The 11,773-nt window shown below is 32.7% G+C and overlaps 1 protein-coding gene across 7 annotated transcripts in view; it reads right to left on the bottom strand.

The window, feature by feature from the left end:
- LOC108917117 overlaps positions 1-11,773 on the bottom strand; it is a 171,499-nt gene that overhangs the window by 94,270 nt on the left and 65,456 nt on the right. For all 7 annotated transcript variants that reach the window (XM_018723568.1, XM_018723570.1, XM_018723571.1 and 4 more), the window contains one exon: positions 1,959-2,263. In XM_018723568.1, coding sequence (XP_018579084.1) covers positions 1,959-2,263 — 305 coding nt within the window. The remainder of the gene's footprint in view (positions 1-1,958; positions 2,264-11,773) is intronic.

Here is an 11,773-nt window from a genome sequence, read left to right as displayed (position 1 = left end):
GAAAAAAATCTCTATTTTTTTAGCCCATGGTCAGCTACGATTTCCATTTAAAAAAATATAACTTTGGGTCATAACTCCGAAATCTTAAGATCTACTAAAAATCTAATACCGGCATTCAATTCTACGCCAAAGAATTAGTCTTGAGCCGTTTTTACTTTAACTCTAACTTACTTAACAGCTAAGATACAGACATGTTAAAAAGTGTCACAATAACGAGAAACGCCCTGTAACTCAGAAACAAATGAAGATAGCAAATTTCCGATCTGACAGTCGAGTTTGCCATGAAAATCGAGCTCTAGAACGTGGTGTCAGATTTATCATATCTTTAGTAGTTTCTGAAATACCCTAAATTCCCATTGAAAATGGACCAGCCTGTACATATACAAGAATAATACTGAGCTCGCACCCATGCTATGCGTCTGAAGAAGCGCAAAGTGAGTTCTATAAATAAGAATTGTTTCAATAAATTTCAGGGAAGTTACAAAAATAAAGCATAATTCAGATGCAGATTAAGATAATAACACATTTGATGTTGTAATAGATACTTTCTCAAGTTTTATTGTAAAGAACACAACACTCACATGCGAAGAACTGTGTCTTCGAAACATTGCATTTATAAGTGGCAAAAAGTCTGCAAATTAATTATGTTGTATTACTTATGATGATTATTAATTATGTGTATTTGTTTTTCTACTGAAATAACTAAACATTTAGAATGTGCTCCGAAATTATTTAACAATATAAAAAATGTAAAGAAGTGTAATGGCGTTGATGCCACACATTAAACAAAAAATAAAATAAATTATAAAATGTTCTTGGTTTCCATGGTTAGAGTGCCTTGGAAATTAATCGTTAGACAAATATGTTAGTTATTATAATGTTATACTATTGTTTAATTCAATAATCTTTATAAATTTGTACAGACTGAGTAAATTATCCGCAAAATTAAATGGAGTGTCAAGTAGAAAATAGAGCATTTTCGACAAATCCTTTTATTCACGTTCAATAGAGAAGTAAAGACATCGCATCCCGTTAGATCCATTTGAGCCGTTTATGGGGAGAGCACTATTGCGGAAAGTACGTCAAGAAAATTGTTTTCTCATTCCAAAGAAGGCTGTTTTGATATGAACGATTCTCCACTTCAGTAAGATCATCTGACTTTGATGAAGATCGTTTGAAAGTACTTGGTTCTGAAAATCAGTTCTTTCCTACTTATAGGAATCTGAGTCAGATCTGCTGATGATGGCTGCAAAGCAATATGAGTAAAATATTGCAATAAAAACAATCACTTTTGTGAAATATTTATAGAAAAAATTAATTGGATGACTTCGAAAAGTTGCTAATTAACATTTTTGACATGTACCAAATACCAAACTGATCCCGGTCTCAAGCCAGGGGCCCCATCACTCAAAAGATGGACAAGAAGGAGAGAAAGAATAAACAATTTCATATTACCTAGGTCACTCTGGCTCTGAAAGTAGCACCAATAGCTTAGAGATAATTGCATTTAACTGAAAGATGTATGAATGTAATCTATAAACTACTTTTGCCAACGGCTAATGAGATGAGTTTGGTATTTGGTACATGTCAAAAATGTTAATTAGCAACTTTTGGAAGTCATCGAATAGATTTTTATCACAACATTTCACAAAAGTTACTCATACTACTTTGCAGCCTTCATCAGCCTTACTGATTCAGACCGCTATCAGTAGGAAATAATTGATTTTCGAACCCAAGTAGGTACTGTGGAGACTTTTGGTCAGTGACACGAAAACAACAACTTACTACAATTTCAGCCAATTTGACCAAGCCCACATTTTCATAAAGACAGTGCGGGGTCCTTTAGTATTATACAGCAAAATAACTCTCCTACAGTTTTTATAAATTACAACATTTTTAAGTTTGCTGTTGACACTGGTTATTTTTAAAATTTAAATTTCTTCTACATGAAAACTCACCTGAACCCAAATCTGGACACCCTGGTGGCGTTCGGCTCCTTCTTCGGCGGGGCAAGCCGCGGCGTCGATCGTCCGGTAGGGGCGACATTGCTGGTCAGGGCGTCGGTGTCGGTGTGCTCGTTGCCGTTTCTGTCTATAACATCAGCGTTGGCGAGCCGTCTGGCGGCGTTGGCGTTCGATGCGATTGACGGGGCCGTCATAGGACGTCGCCGGAACCCGAAAGACATCGAGACGCCTTTGCTGTGAGCCATCCGCTTATTAGAATCCACAGGACTGCGCGGTTTGTTGTTCTCATCGTCGGGGCTCTGGAAAAGAAATATATTTTATCAGTCGGTAAATAGTAAAAAAGAGGAATACATAATTGAAAAAGACCGTCAAAATCAGGTTAGCTGTTCGCGAGAAAAAAAAAAGTTTTGAAATTAGATCTTATTTTGAGGTGTTTTAATTTTAATACGAAATGTGTATACAGGGTGAGTCAAATTTGTCAAATGTCGGGAACTATACGATAGTTTTCAAATAAACATTTTTGTTTCAAAAGTGCTCTTGCAAACACTGGGTGACGAAAAACTATTACATTTTATATTCCCCCAATTAACAGAAATTTGTAACCGATTCGTATAACATATTCATATAACATATTTGACTTTTTATATAACAAAAATATAATAAATAAGACTTAAAATATTCGTCTGGCGAATTAATCATTTTAAGATACACGTTCTGGTTCTACAAAAAAATCCATAAAGGCTTTACATAAATGTGGAGTCTAGAATAATTTGAGTGCGCATACTTTAACGAATATCTCGGATGCCTTTTCAGCTTTGAACATATGCTACTGCATGAATGCTTTTATAACTTGCAAAGTAATTAAAACAAGGTTTACCTGCTTGATGATAATTAACTTTTACGCACGTCTAACATTTACCATCTGTACAAAAGGACAAAGGATATCTTGGACATTTGTCAGGGTTTCGCATGCATTTAATTGTGGAGGTAAAATATATTTCTATCCAAATGACTGTTTAATCAACAAAGAACACCATTTATTCTATATTATTATTACTTGTTATATGCGTCAAAATTGTCAATAAAACTTTTTATGTATACTTACAGATGTTTTCTTAATAATATACAATTATCTTCACTTTCTCTCGGGATTTTGATTTGTGGATGAATTAGTATGCAAACTGTCAAGCCATTCATTAGAGCAGTGAAAAGCGTTTATTTTTAAACTCGTCGAAGTCGAGGAAAAAATTTGAATCCGTTTTCCAGATATGGCAAAGTCAACATTAAATTCAATTACCCAGCGAAAGTCCGACGTTTCAACTTGTTTTATTTTTATAAGTAAACGTTTTATCCATCACAAATGAAGTGATCAACTACCAATCGCGTAACAGGTACTCAATAAGACCGCGAAAGAGAAACCGACTGAATTTTAAAATACACCTGTCAGATGAAAAAGAAAGGTTATTTGGAGACAATGTATGTACAGAAGTTTACGATTCGTTTGGGACTGCCATCTACAATTATGTTCTTGCTATTCTCTTACTTTTAAAGGCAGATAATTAGATATATGTTTAATTCTGTTTATATTCTACATATATTTATTTCAGTTATTTATTTAACGCTTTGCTAACGAGTTATTATTTCCAGTTATTAAGAAAATAAAATGTCTTTGAAGTAAAAACCTAAAAATAAAAATATACACTTTGTACAATTATTTTCTTAATTTTATCAGATTTATGAATTAGGCACTAAATGCCTTTGGTACTTCCACTCTACAATGTATTCTTATAAATTCACATTAAAATGTTAGACAAAGGACAAAGATATTTGAACTGAGATCAGAAATGTATCAGAATGAATGACTAATCGGTAGATTTTATTATATCTATTCATAAAATAAAGTTTAACGTATCTTTTGGACTTAATATCTGTCGTTACATTAATTTATACATACTACATTATTTTTATATACCAAAAGGTTTTGATATATGTAAAAAGCCAATAAAATGATTTTTTTTATTTAACACACTTAACAGTATCATTTCTTGGAATTCAACTACCTACATCTGTATTAATTTGAGTAATATATAAACTGCGGAAAAGTTTAAAAATTAAATTCTTTACCAGAGTTTACACAAAAATGAGCAAGTAATATGAATTATATGTATTCATACTATTCAACTAGAACCTAAAATAACTATCTAAAAATATCTAGCATTATTTCATTGTAAATTTCAAAAGCGTGCATACATTTTTAGATCTAAATTTCCTCGTAACATAAAATTTACATAGCAATAGTAATTTGACCGGAATGACTTTCATTTTCACGAACTAATTTTGTTTATTCATACCGACTTGTTAATCTCCTGTACGTCTATTAATTTTTTGTATGCTGTATTCAACGTTATTTTAAAAGAACCAGTGCCGTGACTTGCACCGTCTACCTATACCAGTCCATGATATTCAACTGATAGTGCGTAGGACGAAAATTTATTGACAAGACACCGAAGAATGCGGTTACAGTGGGATTTTGCATGCGAGTATACTGAATACATAATTAAGAAGTAAATTTCCACAAATCTTCCATTGGCCTTAGATACATGAAGAATTTCACTTGTCACATGACTAAAGGAAAATAATCATCTAATTAAGCATAATTTGTTTCTTATGCCCAAGACTAGAAGTTTATTAACCTAAACCTGTTTTAATTTTATGTCTGCAGTAATAGGAAATTACTGACACTTTTTTAAATTTTTTAAACTTTATTATTAATTTTATACATTATTACAGCGGTGTTTTCATTCCGCGAAGCAGTCCTGGATTGCTTCATTCAAAATGGCTATTAAATGACCATCAATAGTCTGAAAGTGTCATCCTTTCAGCACTGATTTTAATTTCGGAAATAAGAAAAAATCGCATAGTACTAGATCTGGCAACTATGATTTTTGATACAAAACTGACGAATTGATATTACACACGGTTCACTGTTTCACCTTGACATTGTATTGAGACTGACGTGCTTTCTTGGGGCATGGAGATCCTTTGCCAATCCATTGTGATAGTTGAATTTTTGTGTCAATGTCGTAGCCGTAAACCCATCTTTCGTCTTTCATTATGATTCTTTGAATGAATGTCTCATCGTCATCGGAATGTTCAAGGAGTTGCCGACAGATGTCCACACAATTTTCTTTCTTTTGTTCGGTCATCAAACGAGGAAAACATTTTGCTGCAACTCCATGCATGTTCAGTTTTTCAGTCAAAATTTCATGGCATGACCCAATTGAGATACTAACCTCTTCTGATCTTTGGCTTTCTGAATGTGGGAGCCATCAGTTGAAGTTGAAGGCCTTCCTAGTCGAGGATCATCTTCAATTGACCGAGGACCACTTTTAAATCATGAAAACTGTTTATAACATTGTATACTACCCAGAGCATAATTTTCGTAAACTTGTTTCAAAAGTTGAAACGTTTCCGCAAAAGTTTTCCTCAGTTTCACGCAAAATTTTACGTCGCAACGTTGTTCAAGAAAATCGCTCATTTCAAAAATCGTCACTAACACTACAACATGTTGCACTCAAATAACAATATCACGAAAACTAAATAAGATATCAACAATCCAAGAACGTGTCTTTAGAGATGTGGTTATACGCAACGCAATGTTGCTAACCGCATATTTTTAACTATCTCAATAAGCACATAATTCAAAAAGTTCGGTTATTTTCTGAACAGACCTCGTAGACTTTAGTCCAAAGTTGCTTCATTTGTAATCTACAGAAGGTTCAAGTTTTTGAAAAATATCACAAAGTTCAACTTAAATTGGAACAAATTAATTTCGTCATTTCATTATTATGGCTTTAAATGAATATACAGGGTTTCGTCATATTTGAGGTTATGTAGTAATGCCATCTATTCTTTTTCAAAAAACTAATACATTCAATCTAAAAGTACAAGGCTCCCTCCTCCGCATGCCGTTGAGTTTGCTCAAATATCTTTTTTTTTCGTTGAGATATCACATGTTGAAATTTTTAAGCTTCTCAGTTTCTTAATATGCGAAAATCTACTAAGGATCCCTTAGACATCAAGAAGTCGATTGCAATTCAGAAACTTCATACCCATACGGTTTGTAAGTTTGGAGTTGGTGGGCTTGGGGTTTGTAAGCTTGGAGTTTGTAGGTTCGGGTTTTATGGGATTGGGGTTTGTAGGTTTAGGGGATTGTGGGTTTAGGGTTTGTGGGTTAGTGGATTTGGAGTTTGTGAGTTTGAGTTCGTATGTATTGAAGGTTTCTGAGTATGAAGTTTCTGAACTGCAATCAATTGTTTGACGTCTAAGGGATCCTTAATATATTTTCGCATATTAAGAAACTGATAAACTTAGAAATTTCAACATGTGATATCTCAACGGAAAAAAAATATTTGAGCAAACTCAACGACATTGGAAAGAGGGAGCCTTGTACTTTTAAATTATATGTATTTTTTTTTTAAAGAATAGATGGCATTACAATATAACCTCAAATATGATGAAAAGGAGTGTTTTTTGCACTTTTAGGTTAGGTTATATTGTTCCACGTGATAGAGCAATTCTGCGGCCAGATTAGGATTCAGTGCACCAAAATTCTTCGGGAATACATATTAGTGTGTCTGCTTCTTGACCCTTGTTGACCTCTGTTATTTTAAAGAGTTTTGAGATATTGACTCGAACTCCGAAAAACGCTTCGGAGGGATTTGTGTGCACCAGTGGCTTTTGTGCGGAAATGCCACAAACCTTTTTAATTAAAAAAAATATGATACGCCATTGACTTTTCCCATTTTGATATATTTTTAGAAATCCGTCATCAATTCTGAATGAAATTGATCCGTTCAATTTTTTCGTAGAATGCATTGTTTTCGAGGAAAAAAATAAAACTTATTTTATTTCAATTTTTAATTTCTATTGATACGTTATCTAGTAGATTGCTGTCAATATTTCTAAATAAAATACAACCATCAAATTTCTAGTCAATATATTTAAAACTCTGAAATAATTAATAAAAATAATTAAAATTTAAACTCTCTGTATCTCGGAAACGAAGCATATTTCGACCTGCTTACTTACGCTTATATGAACTTTTTTCACAAAATAACTTGGGCAACCACCCCCTAAAATATATCAAACTTATTTACAAACACCCTGTACTCAATCACCCTCAATCGATACTTTCTAAAATATTGAAATTTTCGCAAATCGAACTGACGAATTCTAAAATTTAAATAACTTCTTCCGAAATACATTTGACAAAATTGAAACAGAATAATTCCATATCAAATTAAATTTAAAAAGATTAAATTGAAGTGACTTTTTCTGAAGCTAAATTTCCGAAGTACATACATCCGATGGAGATATAATATCTGTTTGAAACATATTTTTGATCCTTTCTGAAAAATAATTATTTTTTACTGAAAACCAATCTATTTCAAACATAAGTTCATGAAATTAAATTAACGATTTCTAAAATTAATTAACAGAAATAGTATACAAAAATCGTATAAACGCACAATCCAAAAGTACAATCCTTTCTCTCCGACAAGAATTCTGTGAAGTTTTTAGCTTACAATTAATTTTCAGTTACCTAATCGCTCGCCAGACAACGAGAAGCCAAATATGTGAAATTGCCCTCCATACTTCCAAGGTGTAACTAATATCAATTCTTTTATGAATGGAGCTATTACAACACCTTACATAACGTATATATGTGTTACACCTAACACTGTTCATTCAGTTGAAAATTGAGACTTTCGTGTGTAATTAAATAGAACTGTAAACTGAACTGGGTACCGCTCATTATACAACAGCAATTTTTCTAGAATAGTAAGACAACATAGTAAATTGTTTGTTTAAACCTTACCTACACATACCTTCTGTTCAATAAAGCGAATCGTAGTTTACACGTGTTAATTACGGTGTTTATACGTGTGATTTTATAACGGGACATTTCTATGATCCTAAGCGCATTTTTTGTAATAAGTCTGTAATTTAGTTAGTACTCACTTAATGAGTCGATAAATTGTTATATGGAATGTGGAGAACAGTAAACCGTTCTCTCCTTTTCAAAGGCAGATGGCATACGAAGATTTCGATGAACATAAATAGAAAATCGTCTCTGGGGGTACACACGTACCTTCGCTAGAGCTTTAGCTGTCAAAATTAAATATGTACTTCACTTTATTGCCTATGCAGATACTTTTCTAATTACTTAGAATATTATCCTGTAGGGTGCGACACGAAAACCGTGCAGTAAAGGCAAGTATATAGAGAACTAATGGTAATATAAAAATTGGTATTTTAAGTAAAATTATTTCCAACTTAATGTAATAAAAAGTATAGTAAAATTCCTTGTACTTTCCATGGTAACCTGTTGCCAGGTAACAGTTATGTAATATTTAATAAAACCTTTAAAATATATAGTGTTTGTAAATAAATAAGTACCTTCAAATTTGAAATGAAATTGAATGTAAAATCTGAAATACCGCTGCATACGCACTGTGTTCTGGTACTAGCTGTAGTCGGCCAGGTGCATCGAGTGTACGAAGTGGTCGGTTATACTCAAATACTAACCTGGCGAGCTTGATCGTAAAGCAGGGAACAATAAACAGTGGCGCGTACAGAGGTGAAATGTTGTACATATGTGGAATCTAAATAACGAATTAGACTTATAATAAATTACATTTAAAACAAATAGTTTATGAGAATAAAGGGATTTTTGTAGGAACAGGGTTCCAGACGTGAACTGATCCCTTCATCGCACTCCATTACGATTCTTTTTTTATAAGGAGAACGAAGTTTCAAAGCAAAAACCTTGTATAACAGATATACTATAAATATTTACAGAATGAAAACAAAATATAAATCCTATGATATGATTCTATCAAATGAAAATACTAACCACAATTTTCTATCAATCTCAACAAATTAAGTTATTTTTCTATCAAACAAGAAATATTAACAAATTATAAACAAAATATAAATTCTATGATTTATGTACTGTACGCCGAAGTGCATTTTTCTCATCTTCATTTAATATTAATTTCTTCTTTCCACCCCCTTTTTTAGGTTTCTTAACGTCTCCTTCATTTTTCTTCTCTCTTAAAATTTTGAAAACAGATGATTCGCTTACTCCAGTATATCTAGAACACATTTCCACCAAACCAGTCTTCAGTTTCATGGGATGATCCTTTTCTAAAGCGTTATAGAATTTAATATTATCGTTTTTTCTCTGTAACTTAATACATATTTTTTTGTACCCACAGCAGTACATCCGGCTTGAGAACATCCAGCCACCGCCTCCATTTCTCCATATAACGACAACAGAGCAATAATAATACAAAAATCTTCACTACCACAGAAAATATAATAGCATTCACGATTCACAAACAACAGCCCGAAACACACACACACAGCACACAAATAAAACACTAAAAACACTTGTTACGGAGCACATGAAATATGATTTCACTCACAAATTCTCAAATAATAGCGCGAAACACACATACAGCCCGAACGAAATATAATTGCACTTATAACAGTTATAACCTCACAAATATCGCGAGCGAGAAACACGCAGTACCAATACAACCGAAACCAAACTGACCACGCCGAGCCGGCACGCGCGTCGCCGCAACAAACACAAGACACAAGTCATATGAGGGAGGATGAAGGGAGTAATAAATGTATTGTTGCCCTGCCGCCCAATGTGCGAAGGAGATGCCTTTGTTTTTCATTTTATCCGTCATAAATATATAACTATTAATCCATAATGCATAAAGAAATTATTCAATTTCCAAAACCCCCTAAAACGTGTTGCACTGATTCCCTTGACAGGCAATGATTTATTACTTTGCATCGAATATGATCCTACTATAGATAATGTATCAATAGAAATTAAAAATACACAACTTGCAATAAAATATGTTTAAGTTTTTTCCTCAAAAACAGTGCATCATACGAAAAAAAGTATCAAAACAGGAAAAAGTCAGTGGCGTACCATTTTTTTATTAAATAAGGTTGTAGCATTCAAGCACGAACGCCACTGGTGCAAGTAGAAATATTCGGATCACCCCAAAAGATGCACATTTATCGCTCCAAAGCGTATTTCAAATTTCGAGTCAATATCTTTAAAACTGAAATAACTAATAAAAATAAATAAAAAGTTAAAATTTTAACACTCTGTATCTCGAAAACGAAGCACATTTCGACCTATGAACTTTTTTTCACAAAAATACCTCGGCAACCACCTCCTAAAATATTTCGCACTTTTAATTTTAATCGAACATTCCATGACAACAGGTTACCATGGAAAGTTCGAGGAATTTTACCATACTTTTTATTACATAGTACATGGTGTTCGATGGGTATCCGTTTTTTTAGTCATTTTTAGTCCTGCGGTTTATAGATCTCATTCATTTTTCTTTCATCGTACCAGCTAAGACAAACAGGTCTCTTATTTCAACAATCATAGCATTATTTTAATACATATATCGATACTCACCTTAAAAGTATCCATGAATCGTTATTTTCTGTAGTTTTAATCGACATTGTTACAATGTACAAACTCGAGAGTATGGGCCTACCCTACAGCGAGAATACAAAAAATTTAAATAAAATTTGGGACACGTGGTGTTAAATGGGATGAGGTATGCTCCATTTTCAATCCAAAGTATTATCTTTGAGATTTGACAGAAACTACTAATGACGTCATCAATTATATTTTTTACAGAAACATACCCAATTTTTTTTCCTGTTAAAAAGCTCTCTTTTTTCTAATAAACTTTTATTAGAGAAATTTTTCCTGTATTACTTCCCGTTTAAAAGTTATAGGCAATATCGTCCTAAAGAGTCTCAAAAGAAATACCACCTAAAAATCACATCAGCGGTGGAAGGACCAAGTAGTCGTTAGAAAATAATTGAATGTTCATTGTTTAAAGTGCATAAACGTCATTAAGAATAAATAAAAGGATTACACACGATAATTCTTTAATACAGCTAAAACAAAAGGTGATGATAACGCAATAACTAAACTTAAAAAATGAGGCAAACGCTTTCATACTACATACACGTTACAATCTACTCTCTATCCACAATTAAATAAATATTCCAATTCATCCGTAAGATTTTAATATCTCAAATGGATACCCATAAAAATCCTATACACACTATTATCCTACACTGTCCAAATGAGAATCTGACTAAGTAATATTGATAGACATCCTTATCGTCATTTCATAAATAAAATGAATTTATCAAATATTGACATCCATATTTTATTTGTGTTAACTCCAATGCATATTGGTTTAAAAAAATATACAGGGTGATTCAGAACGTATCCAAAAAAAAAATTCTGGATGTACAAATACAATATTGTAAAGAAAAAATGAAAAAGGGCAGTTCGAAATTAATTTAAAAATACACTTCTGCACGGCACTGGAAACTGGTCCACTGTAAAACCTGACCTCGCACAATGCGACCGGCATGGCAGTGTGATAAAAACGGACAAAAACTTTCGCAAGGAAAGAAATAAATAGAATTTTATAGCACCTATTTTATATCGGCAAATTCAAATGCTTTTGCCTTTATTAATTTAATAAAATTAATTTGTGTTTTTAAGTAATAAAATCATTTGACATACCCGATGTTGCAACAGCAATTGTTCAAAATTTTATCCACTCACGTGTAAACACATTTGGGTCCGTCTTACTCACTTTCTACGAACTAACACAAATGATGTCTTGCTTCACCATAACACAAATACTTCACCATAATACAAATGTTGTCTTGCT

The sequence above is a fragment of the Anoplophora glabripennis genome, unplaced genomic scaffold (genome assembly GCF_000390285.2).
Source record: "Anoplophora glabripennis isolate ALB-LARVAE unplaced genomic scaffold, Agla_2.0 scaffold45, whole genome shotgun sequence".
Classification (NCBI taxonomy): Eukaryota; Metazoa; Arthropoda; class Insecta; order Coleoptera; family Cerambycidae; genus Anoplophora; species Anoplophora glabripennis.
The sequence above is the reverse complement of the archived record's forward strand: the minus strand, read 5'-3'. Positions and strand labels throughout refer to the sequence as shown.